The sequence below is a fragment of the Macaca thibetana genome, chromosome 5 (assembly GCF_024542745.1).
Source record: "Macaca thibetana thibetana isolate TM-01 chromosome 5, ASM2454274v1, whole genome shotgun sequence".
NCBI classification, from domain to species: domain Eukaryota; kingdom Metazoa; phylum Chordata; class Mammalia; order Primates; family Cercopithecidae; genus Macaca; species Macaca thibetana.
Genome location: NC_065582.1, coordinates 181,589,994 through 181,607,925, shown reverse-complemented (window position 1 = coordinate 181,607,925; position 17,932 = coordinate 181,589,994). Strand labels below are relative to the sequence as shown.

Sequence of the window (17,932 nt, the reverse complement as noted above, 5' to 3'; positions counted from 1 at the left end):
GAATGAACGAGGGGGTGGTTCGGGTGGTGGCCCACAGGATCCAGGCATCTGGGCGCTCACCTCGGCGGCTGCCACCTCGTAGCCGTCGGGGTTCATGGAGGGCAGCAGGTGGATGCGGGTGGTGTTGAGCAGGCGCTGGATGCGGGGGTTGCCCAGCAGGTACTCAGAGCACAGGTACTGGGCTAGGTAGATGAGCATCTCCCGGCCTGCCACCTCGTTGCCGTGAATGTTGCCAATGAGCTTCACCTCGGGCTCCACTGGGGACAAATACAGAGACTTGGGGCATCATCGCAAAGCCTGGGGTCCCCAAAGGCATGAGGCCCCCCACTCAGCAAGGATGACCAGATGGGCTGGGACCAATTCACACTTGTTTTAACTCAGGAATCTCTGTATATAATGAGGTCTCATCAAGGTCATCACTTCTGTTAAGCTCGTTTTTTACACCTAGCCATAATTATTAGTTAGCATAACTCACGAATATGAATAATATATGTTATCATTGATCCATGCAAATTTCATTGATGGTCTCTCTTCATGTTTGTGTAATAAATCAAGGTATACATTGGTGCTTAGCTGGAAAGGTGGTTGGCCCTTGAGTGGATGAATGGATGGGTGAATGGATGGATGGGTGATGGATGGATGGATGGATGGATGGATGGATGGATGAATGGATGAATCAATGATGGATGGATGGATGGATGGATAGATATATCAATGATGGATGGATGGATAGATGAATAATGACTGGATGGATGGATGGATGAATAGATGATGGATGGATGGGTGGATGGATAGATATATCAATGATGGATGAATGGATAGATGGATAGATCAATGATGGATGAATGGATAGATGGATAGATCAATGATGGATGGATGGATGAGTAATGGCTGGATGAAATAATGGCTAAGTTGATGCATGAATGAATAGATGAATGGATGTATGTGAAATGGCTGAATAAATAAATGGATGAATGGATGATGAGTGGATAGATGCATGGATGTATGAATGAATGGGTGGATGATGGATGGATGTGTAATAGCTGAATGAATAAATGGATGGATGGATGAATGGACAGATGCATAAATGGATGGATGAATGGATGAATAGATGATGGATGGATGGCTGGATGGATAGATATATCGATGATGGATGAATGGATAGATGGATAAATCAGTGATGGATGGATGAGTGAATAATGGCTGGATGAAATAATGGATAAATTGATGCATGAATGAATAGATGAATGGATGGATGTGAAATGGCTGAATAAATACATGGATGGATGGATGGATGATGAGTGGATGGATGCATGGATGTATGAGTGAATGGGTGGATGATGGATGGATGTGTAATGGCTGAATGAATAAATGGATGGATGGGTGGATGGATTCATGGACGGATGCATAAATGGATGGATGGATGGATGGATGGATGGATGGATGGATGGGTGGATGGATGGATGGATGAATGGACTATAGGAAGAAGAGTGGACCAGGTCCCATGGCCTTACTAGTTGTGTGACTACAGGCAAGTCACTTCTCTCTAAGCCTCGCATTGCTCCCCTGGAAAAGGACGTCTCCCTCCCCAGCTGTGTGTGGCCCAGGGATGTCCAGGGATGAGAGGAAACACCCACATTCCTCAGATGCCACATGTCGGGGTGTAAATGACCTGGGAGCTTTCTGCGCTGGTCACCTCCCTTGGCCTTCTGCACAGGGGCACCTCTTGCCCTCAAATTCCAGTGCTGTAGGGAGAGCCTCTGCCTCCTGCCCAGAGCATGTTACAGTTGGAGGGGGAACATAGTGAGCCTTGGGGGCCAGGGTGTGGCCAGGTGGCCACTGGTCCCTGGTAAGAGATAGAGCCCTTGGGTTCATGGTGTCCGTGCTGCCCAGGCCAGTAGGATGAAGACTGGCTGAGGCTGCCAGCCCTGAAAAGGCCCCTGAGTCCACAAACAAAGAGCAGGTGCATTTTTCAGTAACTGCTGGGGACGAAGGGTCAAATGGAGGCTGCTTCTAAAATAATCGATTCTGTTTGAGTAATGTGCTCGTGAGACAGGTGTGGCTGGGGGCTGAGGCCCAGGCAGGACTCAGACTCACTGACCCCTAGGAAGCCCTGGACTCCAACCCTGAATGTCCTCAGTGCCCTGGGAGAGGGGGACCTCCACATGCAGGAAAGAGAGGCCACCCATCCAGAAGGTCTGGGTGTTTGCTAGAACATCCTAGATTCTTAGACACCACCAGCCTGAGTGACTCTTTGCAACTTAGGGTAGCAAATCACAACAGCAATAAAATTTTATTTCCTAATTTGCCCTGCAGGAAGACCCCCTGAAGGAACAGAAATGCCTAGCATTTTTCCATGCTGCCCGCTCCCGCTTCAGAACAGGATCCAAAGCCTGATGGAATGAAAACGGACTTGGATTTTTAAAATAGAAAAATCTCTTTATTCATAGCATTCTGTGGTGTCACAATCCTGGAGCGGTTTGGAAAAGGAGAGGCCGGTGCCCAGGGACAAGGGTTGTACAGACCTGCCTGGGGTCCAGTGTGCCAGGACAAGGTCTTCAAATGGCAAACATGCAGCGCATGGCCACAGACGCCTAAGTGCAGAAGGGCCCTGCACTCCTATAGCCTTTGTTTTGCTCCTCCCTGACTTATGCCTGTGACATGCCAGAATGGTGCCCTCCTCCCTCCAGCCTCCCAGGCGACTCCCAGACAACCTTACTATCTCCCTGCAAGCCCACATCCCAACATCATCTTTTCTGTCTAAAATTTATTGTTTGGCCAGGCACAGTGGCTCACGTCTATAATCCCAGCACTTTGGGAGGCCGAGGTGGGTGGATCACTTGAGGTCAGGAGTTCAAGACCAGCCTGGCCAACATGGTGAAATCCCATCTCTACTAAAAATACAAAAATTGGCCTGGTGTGGTGGCCCGTACCTGGAGTCCCAGCTACTCAGGAGGCTGAGGCAGGAGAATTACTTGAACCCAGAAGGCAGAGGTTGCAGTGAGCCGAGATCGCGCCACTGCACTCCAGCCTGGGCAACAAGAGCGAAACTCTGTCTCTAAAAAATAAAATAAAATTTCTTGTTTGTTTTATGTCTTTTCGGCCACTGGATCAATGTCTCCATTATTATCAAATAACCTAGTCTGCCACCCTAAATTTTGAAGTAAGGTGGATATCTGGAGAAATTCTCCTTTATACATACAGTGGTTGCACATGCCCAGTGGGACGTGGCCTGCACCAAGCAGCTCCCTGAGGCCCCCAGCTGTGCCCAGACCCCAAACACCCAGCCAACTTGTGCGCCCCAAAGTGGAGCAGCCCGAGCCCTTTCCCGAAGCGGGGCCAGGCCAGGCCCTCCCAAGGGCACTCACTCAGCTCGTGCTGGCCAGGGCGGCTGGAGAACTCGATGACCAGCAGCTCCCTGCCGTCGAAGCTGCGCCCGATGCTGTAGGTCCTGGCCACGTGGGCGCAGCGGAAGGCCGTCCGCCTCAGCACACGTACCATCTGGGCGTAGGAGTGGTGGCTGAAGCGGATGAAGGTGGGTGGCAGCCCCGAGGGCAGCGCCTCATCAGCCTCCAGGCCTCCTGGGGGAGCAGTGGGGGGGCTCGGTCAGTGTCAGGCCCCGAGGCTTCCTACCGCTGCCTGGGAACACTGACCACGCACGGCACCCTTAGCCCCCTCTGCATGACAGCCATGCTTGGACACCTCTGTCTTTAATTCGAGTTCCCTCTGCAGTGCCTACAGCAATATCCAAGCCAAATGGCACCCGAGGTATGTACACAGCACAGCGTCATGGTTCCTGACCGAATAATGTGACTGAATACACGTACTGTGGGGCCACTGTGGGAAGTTCCTAAAATACAGAGCGGGACAACAGAAAGGAAAAGAGATCTATGGGGTCCTGGACCCCCCAGGGCAAACCCCTGCTGGGTGTGCAGAGGGGCTTCTCCTGGGTGTGTTTTCCAGGACAGCGGCACTCGGGCAGCTCAGTATTCTGCTCCGTTTGCTTGGCCAATGGTGGAAACAGGAAGCCGCCTTGTGGTGCCCCCTCCGGCTGCTGTAAGGCTTCCCAGTGTTTCTGTTACAGCCTCACCAGCACAGCAGTGAGCACCAGCCCGGGAAGGAAACAGAAAGGGAGGTTCTGGGAAGGACGTCGGGGAGGAAGAAAAAAGGGGGTGGGGGGAAGAGGGAGTGGTTCTGGATCCAGAATACGAATGTCTCTAAGTCACATATGCACTAGCTTCCCCACCATCCTGTCATCCACTAGAATAGAGGCATCCCGAAGACCACCCTGGTGACCCTCAACTCCCTGCATCCCGCCAGGGGCTTTGCAGCAGCCAGGCCCACAGGAGCAGGACGCAGGTGCCGCAGGCTGTTCCTGGGTCCACAAAGAGTTAATGTGCTTCTCTAAGTTTCTCCTCACCCTGTGGTTTTGCTTCTGCTCAAAACGGTTCTCCAGGGGAGAGACTAGCAGAGGAAGCCGGCAATTTGGCGGCAGAGATGCCCAAAATAATCCCAAACTGACTCCTTGGGCTTTCCCAGGGCTGTGGGCTTGGCTTCCTTCCTCGCCTCCCTGGCCTCCCACAGGCACCTCCACCGCCTCTGCAGGGACTGAGCTCTGCAGACAGACGGCTCCCACCTGCTGGCAAAGGGCACCCTGCCACCGCATCTGCATGGAAGCCCAGGGTGGACAGAGTCCGCCCTTCTCAGACTGGGAACCAGAGGATGCAAGACGTGCCAGGATCAGCCCTGAGCGCCTGACACAGCCCACAACCCAGGGCTTGCTGCAGCCTGGCCCAGGTGTGTGTCTGCTTTCCTTCTCCTGCACTCCTCAATGTCCCAGCACAGAGCCATATGTACAGTGGGTGCTCGGTAGCTGTTTGATGAATGGCCAAATCCATCCCTCCATCTGTAATGGGCTTGGGCCACTCCAGCTAAGGACCCCACCGCTGTCACCCTTCCCGAGGCTCTGCTTCCTCTTCCATGGAGCAAGGCTGCCGTGAGACTCGCATGAGCCAGCACATGTGTGGCGCCCGCAGTCAGATCCTGTGAATCCAACCACGAGCGGACGCTGCCCTGCGCAGCTGAAAGTGGCACACACTGGCCCTGGGCTCTTCAAAGGCATGTTCAGACTCATTCAAATGCGATGAGATGCCCATGTCCAGGCCTCAGTGGCAAGAGCCACATCCCAAGCCTTGGGGATCACATGCGGCCAGTGGTGACCGTCTTGGACAGCACAGAATAGAACATTTCTTTCACACAGGAAGGTCTAACGGGCCAAGGCTGCTGCGGACCATGCAAGGTCTCTGGTGGACACCGACTCGTGAGACAACAGACATAGGGGGCTCCATGCAGGGCCCCCACCAGCCCCACCGCCAAGTGGCCCTCTGGGACAGCCTTGCATACCTCAGAGACAAGTGGCCCATGGTGGCCCAGGCTTGCCCACTCCCCCTCCACTGTTTTATCTGCAAGAGACACCAAAGCCTTTCTCCACAGCTCCTCTCCGTCCTTGAGCACAGACCTGCTGGAGGAGTCACTCCAGGCCAAACCCTCTGTGTGATCTTCCAGGCCCAGCAATGGGCAATCATGAAGCTTTGCCCGCCAGGTCTCCCGGGAGAAGTAAATGTCCTGCCCACCCTCGACCAGGGGTAAGTACTGCTGTTCTGGAGGGTCTGTGGCCAAGAACTGGACCCCCGGGGCCAGCCCTGCACTCTGAGCCCAGGCTCCCTGACATGAGGCCTCCTGATTGCACCCTGGGCAGGGGCACTGCCACCACTTGGACTCAGCACCCTTCCACCCCAGCCTGCCCCTAAGGGCTGGAGGCTTCTGCTGGGGGGCCCTAGGTGGCGAGAGGATCCTCCATCTGCACTGAGTCCCCAACCCTGCCTGGCATCCCTTTGTGGGGAACGTGCTGCCCTGGGGAGCAGCCAATGCCTGCACTGTCGCCATTGATGGAAAAGACTTCAAGTTCCTTCCAGTGTGGCTCTTGGTCCTCCATGACCACCTGGACCCTGTGAACACATGGATAGCCCCCGCCGCCTTCCCTTACCCCGAAGCTTCTCCAGTGGGTCGTAGCAGCCCTCGTCCTCACTCGTGAAGTAGAGGTGGCAGTCGAGAAAGTAGGGCCAGGCCATGTCGATGGCGTCGAAGGCGGGCTGGCAGGCCTCCCGCAGGCCCTCGCAGATGTGCCGGCAGGGTCTGCGCACCCGGCCGCCCTCACACCGGGGGGCCAGCACAGCACAGCCCAGCAGCCGCAGGTCTGGGTTGCACTGGCCCTCCAGGAGCTGGTGTAGAACGCTCAGCAGGATGTACTCGGAGCTGGCCTCCACCACCTCCCACGACCGGTGCTGTAGCAGGGTGGGGAAGGTGGTGTGGTTGTAGGCGGCATCGCTGCAGGTCCTGAGCTGCAGGTCCACGCAGGTGACTGGGGAAGCAGGGCCGGCATGTCAGTCCCTCCTGCAATGGCCCTGACCGTCACGCGTCAGACATTTACGAAGGGGACCCCACGCAGGGCCAGGGCCTGCAGGGAAGGGGCACCCATAGTCTGGTAGGGGAGGACCAGGACAACAGTTACTGTGCAGGAATCAGAGACTGTGAGAGACCAGAGAAGGCGCCTGAGACCAACCAGATTCAACTACCCACTAGCAAGCGAGCTGCAGCAGAGGCTGCCCTGAGCCTCAGCATCTCCATCTGCAAAGCAGCTGTGCCACACAAAGGCCCGTGAAGGCAGCCAGCCGATGCTGCGTTAGGCAGGGACGGGCACAAACCACCCGGGAGGCACAGCCGCAGTACAAAGACGCCCCAAAAGACGCACCCTGCTTTAGGCGTCTTGTGTCTTTGGGGACCCTAATGGGTCAGGTGGGCCTCAGGACTTGGATGAGAAGCGGATAATGACAGACGCGGCTCAGCCGGGCTCATCTCTGCTCTGGAGCTCGCAGGGATGCCTTAAGCCCAGGCGGGGGTAGGGTCCTCACTGTCGCTGGGCACCTTCCTGCTTCCTCATCACAGCTGTTTGTTTAGCTCCAAATGCCCCATCTCTAAGGCCCTCCTTGGCCTAGCAGGGCCCTCCAGCCCCTCGGGAGCAGACTGTGTCCCTGCAGCCGCTGGCTCCAGGCTCACAGCCCCAGACGGCCTTCTCCTCTTTTCCTCAGCTGGACTTTCCAGATGTGGCATTGCACGGGACAAGTCGTGACATTTTGCCACTTCTCATGTCAAAGTCTAGAAAGGACAGGATTTCTGCCTCACATTGCCCTGCTCACCACATTTTACAGCCGGGCAAGGTAGCTCACACCTGTAATCCCAGCACTTTGGGAGGCCAAGATGGGAGGATCGCTTGAAGCCAGGAGTTTGAGACCAGCCTGGGTAACATAGCAAGACCCCCATCTCTAAAAATAAAAACAAATAAAATAAATAAAATATAAAATAGACATGTTACATATGTCATTGACTTTGTACCCAGAATTTTTTTTTTTTCTGATTTTTTAAAAGCCTCCACTTAGAATACACCAGATGCCCAAATCTGTCAGGAGGCGACGATGAAATGTTCACCCCTTTCAGGGAACGAGCCCGGTCCTCAGCCCTGACCTGAGCACTCCACATTGGTTGGATCCCATGCCACTTTTGAAGCCATCTCACAAGATTCATTTGGCATTTCTCCTATCACAAGGAGGAAATCGGGGCCCGGCGGGGGAGGTGACTCACCGAACCCCAGACTCAGCAGGGGCCCGGCACAGAGCCAGTGACCATGAAATGCATGTGGGCAAGATCCAAATTCAGGATGTGTGACTGCAGCGGGGACTGGAGTGGGGACGGGGGCAGGCAGGCATGGGGAGGGATGGAGAGGACATCTCTGCAGGGGCTGTGGTGGGCAAAGCCCAGTGGGAAGCCGGTGCACCTTTTCCTGGCTGGTCTTTTTTTGTTGTGTCTAATTTTTCTCTGGCTGTTTACGAGGGGGTTCTGGTTTGATTGATGGGCTGTGTTATCCATTACCCACTTCTGAAATCACAGGCTCAGCTGCCTAAAGTGCTCTGACAGTGTGGGGGCCGCAGCCCTCCTACAGAACAGAAGCCAGGGAGGTCCCGGTACTGTACCGCTGTCTGCAGCCGGCGGCCTGTGGCATTCACCTGGAAAGAGAGACATGGCACTGTTAGGGACCTGCCTCGCCGTCCGTCACTCACCGGGCAACACACGCCCAGGGCCCTGAGTGCAGGCGGGGACCAGCCCGGGCCACCCTCCGCCAGCTCCTTCTCATGGAGTCTTCACAGCAGCCCCTGAGGCAGATGCTGCAGTCTCCCCCATTTCCCAGGTGCGAAGGCTGCGTCTGAGAGGTCACATGATCTGCCTAAGGACAGACAGTTGGACAGCAGTGGGGGTCAGTGGCATCCATCTGGCTCGAAGCCCAGGCCACAGTGCCTGCAAGCCTGATGTCCAGGACAGAAGAGTCCTGAGGTGGCATCTGTGAGTGCCGTGGCACAAGCACCTCCACCGTAGCCAACCTCAAGCTTCCCACCATAAGCCGCTGAGTCCTCAGAAGATTCCAGAAGTTTTAATAGTTAGCCTCTGGACCCCTCACCAGCAGGTACTGCCGTACTCAGACCCAGGCCCCTCCCAGAGTCAGCCATGCAGGCTCCGTGCCCCCAAGGACACCGCCAGGGTGTGGCCTCTCCCCGTTTCCTGCGTCAAGGGCCCTCTTTCAAGAAAAAAGGACCAACATACAAAACTATCCTGGCAGTCGTGGGGTTTCAAGGGCCCTTTCCGAAGCCCAGACACATGAACCCAACAGTAAGGCCTCTGGGAAGGCCAAACATAGCCAACCCTAAGTAATGCCGGCCGCTAAGCGCCCTGTATGAAGCAGGACCCAAGGCTCTGTGCGCTTCAAGCGGGGAGAACGCATTCGAGGAGGGGAATCCAGCATCAGATTTAAAACCTGGCTAGTGCTGGGACGGGCCCATGTCGGAGACCACCTGGCCAGAGTGGGGGCAGGCTGGGCGGTGGGAGCAGCAGGACCCTGGAGAAGGGGACGTGACTCACAGGCAGGACATGTAGAGTGGGTGCAGGGGGCCAAGGAGAGGGGGCAAGCAGGCTGGAGCAGAGGAAAAGGCCTGGCTGTGACTCTGCACCTCCAGTCAAAACCGGGGACAGAACCTGGAGGCTGGGAGGGTGCAGGCCGCTTTTTGGAGCTCACCCTAGGATCTGGGGGCTGTGAAAGCTTGGCTGAGCACATGGCAACTCTCCAAATGGTCAGAGAGACCTGGGCTGCTCTGTGGCCAGGCAGCTCCCACTCTAGGGAACCACTTGGGACTCGGTTTCCCCACTGAGGACTGGGCAACCATAGTCCCGGATCCCTACACCATTCAGCTCACAAAGCTCTTGTGGGATGGTAACGTTTAGGGCACCCGTCCGCCTCCAGGCACTCCTAGGGGAGTTTCCGTGTCCATCCTCACAACAGACGACAAGAGAGGTCCACGCGGTGCTCTCCGGGTGTGGAACAGGCGTGTGCGGGCAGCCCTGGGGAAGACGCGGCTGCCTCGGGGTATGGAACAGGCATGTGCAGGAGGCCCTGGGGAAGACGCGGCTGCCTCGGGGTATGGAACAGGCATGTGCAGGAGGCCCTGGGGAAGATGCGGCTGTCCTTGGGTTCGCCCTTCCTCCCTGTCCAAGCTGGCAGGGAACATGGACCATGAACCACAAGGGTTGTGGAGGACAGGGAATATGCCCAGCCCGCACCCTCCCCCCCCCCGCCCCACCACATCACAGCAGGGGGCCCCAGGCAAGTGGCTCTTTTGTGTCTCAATGTCCCCCATTTCACATGGGTTCATTATAATCACTTTGCAGGGATGCCGTGAGATGAGATGACCCATGGTCCAAGCCCAGCACAAGATCTGCCGGGGGGAACAGTCTCCGTCAGCCACAGTGTGCATCATTCCTGCAACGGTTTCAGAACAACCCGGAGACGAGCTGCAGGAGCCCGTGCTGTGCTAAGTATGGGAGAGCAACAGGCAAGAGCACTGGTTTCCTAAAGCATCTGGGACTGGAGCGGCCCTAACTGGAGAGAGGGGGCTGCAGTGTGACCACCCGCCTGTGCCCGCCCATCCATGCCCACGGATGCCTACAACGTGCACTGGGATGAGCACAGAGGAGCTTGAGTCCCCCTGGACGGCTGTCATGGGCCTGTGGGCGTGAGGCTCTCCGGGCACCCTCCCTGGCACCCTCACGTGACTCCCAGGCCTTCATGGTCCAGAGCATCCCCAGACTCCACCAATCTGCAGCATAAAGGAGGCATGACAGCTTGAACTTTAGGAAAAAAGGAACGAAAAAAAAGCTGGTCCGGGATTCCGCTTGGAACACTGTGCTCTCACCCGCCTGTCTGTGTGGCTAAAGACAACTGGGTGATATTGGGAAGAACAGATGAAAGGCTTGCATCCACACAGGGCCCCGTGTGAGCACCCATCCCGTGCAGGGCCCTGAGTGAGCACTGGTATGCAAAGCCGGCCGCTGACAGGGCCACTCTGGCAGCAGGGTTTGCACTCAGCTGACCCACGGTCTCATCCTGCACTGAGCTTGAACCGAGGCAGATGCTGCAGCACAGTGAGCTCAAGGATCAAGGTGATCTCAGCCCAGTGCCCTTGTCCCCACTCCCTGGGTACCCATCACAGGGCTCTGATGGTGCCCGGCTGGCACTGAGCTTGGCCTGGCCCTGAGCTGGCGAGCCTGGGTGAACCTGGAACTTTGTCTATTCACTCAGCAGGTGTGAGCGAGTGGAAGAACTAACTTTGATTTGACCCTGGGGCTTCTGCTGGCCTCAGGGAGCTGCAAGGTGAGGTGTCCATCCCTGCACCTGCTCCTCTAAAGCCACCAAGAGCCCACACGAGTGACTGGACCATCACACAGGGACTGGACAGGCAATCCCTCTGGCTTCCTGTGGCTTCGAGTCTCCCTTGTTCACAGATGACAGCACTAAGGCTCCAGGATGAACCACTGCCCGTGCCTCAGTTTCCTCATGTGTAAATTGGGATAATGATCACGCCTACCTCATAGGGCTGTTGGAGGATCCATCAAGATTATTACGACAGCAGGGTGAGGTGCCCAGTGAATGCTCAACACACAGAGGCTCGGGGCGCACGGTGGGCAGGAGCAGGACTGTCTGCTGTGACCCCCCAACCAGCCATGCAGCCCCATTGGGGTTTCCCAAGGGGCAGGAAGAGCATCTGCCAGCTGGGTTGCCCTGGCTTCCACTGCCCGCCATGTGCAAGGCACAGAGAGGGGTGGGTTTGTTTGCCAGGGCTGCCCCAGCAAAGTGCCCATCATGCTTGAGTTAAAGCAACAACAGCTGGGTGTGGTTGCTCACACCCGTAATCCCAGCACTTTGGGAGGCTGAGGCAGGCGGATCACGAGGTCAGGAGTTCAAGACCAGCCTGGCCAACACAGCAACCCTGTCTCTACTAAAAATACAAAAATTAGTTGGGCATGGTGGCGCACACCTGTAGTCCCAGCTACTCAGGAGGCTGAGGCAGGCTAAGTGAGATGAGCTCCATCTCACTTGGACCTGGGAGAGGGAGGTTACAGTGAGCAGAGATTGCACTACTGCACTCCAGCCTGGGTGACAGACTCTGTCTCAAAAAAAGGAAGAAGCAACAACAGTTCAGAGTGCTGGAGGCTGGAAGTCTGCAGTCAGGGGTCTGCAGGGCCGCACTCCCTCTGAAGGCTCTAAGGGAAGAACCCTCCCGCCCCCCTGGCTCCTTGTGGCCCCAGGTGCTCCTTGGTTCGTGGCCACAGCACTCCGGTCCCTGCCTCTGTTGTCATGTGTGAAATTTGTCCCTGTTTCTGTCTCTGCCCAAATTCTCCCTCTTCTTCTAGGGATACCAGTTATTGGCTTAGGGCCTGCCCTAATCCCTTGTGGCCTCATCTGAATCAGATTTCATCCACAAAGGCCCTGTTTCCAAGTAAGCTCCCATTCACAGGTGCCAGGGATTACATCATCAGTATGTCTCTTCTGGAAGATACAATTCTTCCCCCAACCATCACCAAGCCCCAGTGGGTGCTGCTGTGGCCACAAGAGAGTCAGGATGGTCTGGGAGGAGCCCTCAGGGGCTGCAACTGTCCCAAGACCACACAGCTAGTCCCATGATGTGGCTGGGCCTTTGCCAGCTGGCTTGGCCTCCATAGACCTCTAGTTTTGCCACTTATTGCATGGGGGCAGGCCTGCTGACCCAAAGCCCACTCTCTGCCTTCCTAGGCCCCGCCTGCCCTGGCAGCCACAGAGCAAAGCCAGCGAGACTGTGGGTGGTTAGACTATTCACCATTGCTTCCCCACCCCAACCACTGTGGGGCACCGACACCCCTGGATCCCCCTGCAGACTTGCAAATGCACAGCGGGGTGAAAGCCTGTGCCCCTAGAAGGCTCTCAAGCCACGCTCTCCAGTACAGCAGCCACGAGCCACACGTGGCCACTGAGCCCTTCACATGTGGCAAGTTCAAACCAATGTGTGCGATGTGTAAAATGCACACCAAATTTCAGACGTAGTACTAAAAACAGTGTAAATGTTTCATTAATAATTTTTATATGAACGCCAATATACTGGAATTTTTTGGACATATTGGATCAAATAGAATTTGTTACTAAAATCAATTTCACCTGTTTCTGTTACCTCTTTAGTGTGGCTACTAGAAAATATAAAATTCTGTGTGTGAATGGCTTTGTGTTTCTGTTGGACGGCGCTGGTCTGAAAGCTGCTTTTGAAATGGTTCTAAGCCTTTTAACCACGAGGTGGCAGCATTTCTTCAGCAGGGGAGTGAGATCCCGGCTGGCTTTCCCATCCTGAACTGACCAGCGGCTGTGCCTGGGTCAGGGATGAGACCTGAATGAGGTCAGAGAGGTCAGGCCATCTGCCCAGGTCACACAGCAGAGTCAAGGGGTCAGAATCTGAATCCCAGACCCTAGGACACGAAAATCCCTTCCGCCCCCAGGCTCTGGTGAGGACAGGGAATCCTCCACCAGGAAAGGGTGAGGCAGAGGGGAGAGAGCACCAGGCTTGCTCGGAGCAAGACCCAGATGGCGAGACAGGGACATGGCAACCTGGGGTGTGGGGGCCTGCACTGCAGCTGACCGGCTCTGCCCACTTCTGCCTGTGGGCTGGAAAGGTCCTTGACTTCCACGCTCATCCGTAAGACGGGAGACTGGACTGGAGGATGTGATTCCTCCTAGAAACACTTGCCGATGCCATGGCTGTGCTCAGCACCTGCCAGGGACAGAGATCAGCCCGTGCATCCTGCTGGGTGAGGACAGGATGATCTGTGCATCCTGCTGGGTGAGGTCAGGGTGGTCTGTGCTGCCTGCCTGCAGAGGAGGAGGCTACGCTTCTTCCTGGGAAAGGGCAGGTCAGGAGAGCTTCCTGGAGGAGGGGGCTGTGGTCTCCAACAAGCCTATGATTCTAGATACTGTCTGGGCTCTCAGGGGCTGAGGGGAGGCCCACCCACGACACGGCACAAGCTCCAGAGCACCCCACCCGCACACGTGCATGAGCACACACCCAGGGGGTAGAAAAGAGCTGAGGTAAGGCGAGGAGTAGAGGTGGGGGGCAAATCCAGGCATAACAGGACGGAAAGGAAAAGCATCGACATCATGCCCCAGGGTGGGGTATCGTGGTCCTGGCACATCCACTCGCAGGGCTCAGGCAGTTCTCAGGTATCCACAAACCCCACACAACAAGCGATTGAGAATATGACACCCTGCACCCTTAAACCCACACAGGGCCCCACTCCTGAGGAGCCCAGATGTCTGTTCCTGATGAGAGTCCTGAGCACGGTTTGCTAGATGCACCCCCATACCTGGAGAGGCTGTGAGGCCAGGTGGGAGCCCAGGATCCAGCCCCCAGCCTCTACTTATCTGCTCCCCACCCCCGCTGCACATCCCTTGGGTGAGGTCGTGCAGGCACACACCTCCCAGAGGGTCCCTGCATCCCTCCCTTCTCCCGGCCCCAGATCCCTCCAGGGGGCCCACTCCCCCTCCCAGCCCTCAGGGCCACTTCCGGAGACTTGCTGTCCACATCACAGCTCTAGCTGGGAGGGAGGGGTCGAGAGTTTGCCATAGCCCAGAGAGACCGCCCCCTTCCTGGAAGGACCCGGGGACCTTGGATGGCCTCTCACTCTGCAAAGTCCTGGCACCTGCTCCCTCGGACCCACCAGCAGGGCGCCCCTGCTGCTGTACCGACAGGAGAAAGATCTCGCCCCTGGCCCAGGCATGGTGACCCTCTGCTGCCTGGGGTCCCGGCCTGGAGGCCGTAGAGCGGCTCCCTGGTGTCCCCGTCCAGGGGAGAGGTTACCCTACCAGTCCCAGGTCACATGCTGCCCACTTTGGAGACGTTCTCGCGGGGGCCATAGGCGCCTAACCTACTGGAAGAAAGTTCCCGGGCCCCTGGGAAGCGACGGGTCACACTCCCCGGAGGTTGCAGGGTGGAGGGTGGAGGGTGGGGGCAGGGGACGGCCTTACCGGCGGGGTTCCGCTCAAACTCGCACCCCGGCCGGGCAGCGGCGAAGACCAGGACTGTGAGGAGCAGCAGCGGCGGCGGGGGCGGCATGGTGGGGCGGCGGGCCTTGGACGGCCGGCGCAGTGATGTGGCACTCGGGCCGCGCGGGCCGGGGATCTGCGCTTGCTGGGCTCCCGCCCCCGGCGCAGGGAGGGCGCCCCAAACGCAAATGCCGGAGTCGGGTTACAGTGGGCAGCGCCAGAAGCCAGAGGGAGGATGCCGCTGGGGGAGGAGGAGGGGCAGGACAGCAGATAAAGGCCCTGCCTGCCCTGGGTGGGGTGCTCCGCCCCCTCCAAAGGTCTCCCTGCCCCTCCTTGGGACTCAGTTTCCCCATCTACCACCTGAGCACACTGTGGAGCTGATCCGCAGATTCCCTGCTGATCCTGCCTAAAACCCCTGGTCCGGGGCACAGTCTGCATCTGCAGGTGGAGGGGCTCTGGCTGCAGCCCTGACCCCAGCTGACCAGGGCCTGTCAGGTGAGGAAAGTGAAGGCATGTCCCCACCTGCTAACCCTTGTCCCCCGTATGGATGCCGGGGAGGGGGCTTTGCTGGGCGGCTGGACCTTTAGGAGCCATGTACTTCATGGATCCTTTACCAGCTATGCCAGTGCACCAGTACCAGGCCCCGGAGCCAGCTGCCACTCAGCCCTGAGACTTAGGACAAGCCCCTTTGCCCAGAGGCTGGTGTAATGGAGACAGTACTCACAGTGGCCCAAATCATCGCTGGCACCCAGCAGGTGCTGCTTCCTGCGGGTCATCTGCTTGAAGATGCCCATTTCAACACCCCCGGGGATCTGGGGCGTCTGGTGCTCAACGCCGCCCTGTCTGCCTGGACTTGGCTGGGTCCTTCCGGAAGCACCTCTGACTGCCCTGGCCGGCCCATGGGGCTGCCCTGCAGGACAAGCTTCTAGGAGAGAAGCCAGTTCGTGTCGTCAAAAGAGCACGGACTCACTGTTCACAGGATCTTGAGCCGGTGGCCTGGCCTCCTCCAGGCTGGGAGCTCTCCACTGAGAAACAGCAACGTGCTCACCTTGGGGCTCATGAGGATGGGGTGGGGGCAGCATGGCAGCCGGGAGGAGTCCATCAGTGGTTGGAAGCCAGCTCCACAGCCGGACATGATGCGTGCGTGCCGGCATCCTCAGCACTTGCTGCGCAGCGGGTGCGGGCGATAAAAGTGGATCTGACGCCTCTCCTACCCACCCCACGGCTGGACCCTTGAGAGGGGTGCTGGGGCTGTGAGAGCCTGAAGAGGGAGGGTTGTGTCAGCCTCGGTCAGGTGGAAGGACTTGGCTAAGCAGAGGAGGAGGAAGTACTAAGAGAAGGCCCAGAAAGGATGCAGGCTCCCCAGGGAGGGGCCAGTAGACTAGAGCACCCAGCACTTTAGCCCAAGACCGTGTGGATAGGAGTGAGGAGCAGTGGGGACAGAGAACAGAAAGGGCCAGCAATGCCAGGCTCAGGAGCAGAGACCACAGGCTCTGGCAGGAGCACAACCTGCTCTTGGCTGCATTTCCAGGAGCTCGCTCTGCTTGGTGGAGGGTGGGTGAGAGGAGGGGCTGCTTCGCCAGGGACCAGGAAGGGCTCTGGAGGCTTGGCCATGGATGGGTGTCCAGGTGAGGCAGGAGGAGGGTGAGGGTCAGCAAGCGCAGAGGGGATGGAGAGAGGGCTCCTGGCTCAGAACCCCTTCTGGCCCAGGTTTGCACCCCGTGTGAGCGGGAGGGAGGCTGGGGTGAACGAGATCATGGTCTCAAAAGGACAAGAAGGCAAGCTGAGTGAGAGGACTGTCACTCTGGGCTCCCATAGGGCCTCCCTCTGCCTCACCCGTCATGGAATGCTGCAGCCCTCTGACAGATGGAATCAATAAAAAACTCCTGGTCCCCCAAATAAAATAAATGAGCAGTTATGTCCTTCAAGTTGCCTGCCAGCCTCACAGCCTCCATGGCTCTCTGCTTCCCGCCCACCCATGGGAAAGCCTCCCAAGCTTGTAGCTCCACCGTGAAAACAACAGGAGAAGCCTCCCTCACTCGGCCACACACAGGGCGCAGGGCCTGGCCTGGAGGTCTTGGAAGCCCAGCAAGGGATTGCATGCAAGCCCAGGCATCTAGAAAGCTCTGCTCTCCTGGTAATTGAATGGTGGCTAATGCGAGGCAGAATTCCCCCCTTTCCATGGAAATGAGACACCCTCTGAATAAGATGTTTATTGATTCATAGCATTCGTGAGACCCAGCATCATTCTGCAACACATTTAAGTGCACATGAAAAGTATCTTTCAAATTACAAAAAAAAAAAAAAAAGGCCCCATGCCTAAAGCAAGGGACAGCCCAGCGTGGGAGCCACATGGGCTGACGGAAAAGGGCGGAGGGAATGCCTTAAGATGCCTGTTCCAGAACATCCCATGGAGCTTCCGAGGAAGGCGAAACATGACAGCAAGCAGTCCCCGTCTCTAATAAACAGCGTGCCTCCCTCTAACCGTGGTGCCTTCCAGCAGGGCAGGGTGCACGCGTTTCCTTGAGTGGCGCTAAAGCAGTGACAAAGCGTTTTAGCCTGGCGGAGACGCAATAACACGGAGGGTAGGCCCCGCTGGCTGCCAGGCTCCTTGCACCTGGGGAGCTCCCAGGGACAGGAGAGGGCTCAGCCAAGGAGCTCACAGCCTGGGCTCTGGAGCTTTAGACAGCGGGGACCAATCTGCTTCTGTTGTGCGAGTGCCCTCCCTTGTAAGCACAGGGGCACTGGGGTGCAGCAGGGTCTCGAGTTCACGTGCCCTCTGCGAACCAGGGCCTGACGCCCACCTGCCCCACCTCCTGCCTGGAACCCCTGGGTTCAATTGAACTGGCCAGGTCTGTGTTTTAATGTTTTTAACTGTTTAATGGTTAGTTGCTATTATTCCAAACAATAATGTTTTATTTGAATTACACTTCATGATTTACAAACATTTTTAAATTTATCCTTTTGAGGAAGGCATTGGCAAGTCAGCAAATAACACCTGGTTTTGGCTGGGCGCAGTGGCTCAGGCCTGTAAGCCCAGCACTTTGGGAGGCTGAGGTGGGCAGATCACTTAAGCTCAGGAATTCAAGACCAGCCTGGGCAACAAAGTGAGACCTCCATCTCTACAAAAATAAAAATACAAAAATTATCCAGGAATAGTGGCCCATGCCTGTGGTCCCAGCTACTCAGGAGGCTGAGGTGGGAGGATGGCTTGAGCATGGGAGGCGGAGGTTGCAGTGAGCTGAGACTGCACCACTGCACTCTAGCCTAGGCAACAGAGTCAGACCCTGTCTCAAAAAGTTGTTTTAAAGTACAATAATAACACCTGTTTTTTGGAAAAGACTCTGTGAAGCCACCTCAGCTGGGTTCTGCACTGTTAATGCCAAGAGCAAGTGACAGCCGCATGTGTCTTTGAAGAATTCGGCCTCT

At 56.8% G+C, this 17,932-nt stretch overlaps 2 protein-coding genes across 2 annotated transcripts in view; both read right to left on the bottom strand.

Moving 5' to 3' along the window:
- Positions 1 to 14,719, bottom strand: part of CPZ (carboxypeptidase Z) — a 29,886-nt gene extending 15,167 nt beyond the window's left edge. The window contains exons 1-5 of the mRNA XM_050792122.1: positions 14,486 to 14,719; positions 8,088 to 8,120; positions 6,047 to 6,421; positions 3,369 to 3,581; positions 61 to 257 (exon numbers count right to left, since the gene is read on the bottom strand). Coding sequence (XP_050648079.1) covers positions 61 to 257; positions 3,369 to 3,581; positions 6,047 to 6,421; positions 8,088 to 8,120; positions 14,486 to 14,573 — 906 coding nt within the window. The 5' untranslated portion in view covers positions 14,574 to 14,719. The remainder of the gene's footprint in view (positions 1 to 60; positions 258 to 3,368; positions 3,582 to 6,046; positions 6,422 to 8,087; positions 8,121 to 14,485) is intronic.
- The window catches only part of LRPAP1 (LDL receptor related protein associated protein 1), a 768,843-nt gene that overhangs the window by 699,260 nt on the left and 51,651 nt on the right, over positions 1 to 17,932 (bottom strand). The window lies entirely within an intron of this gene.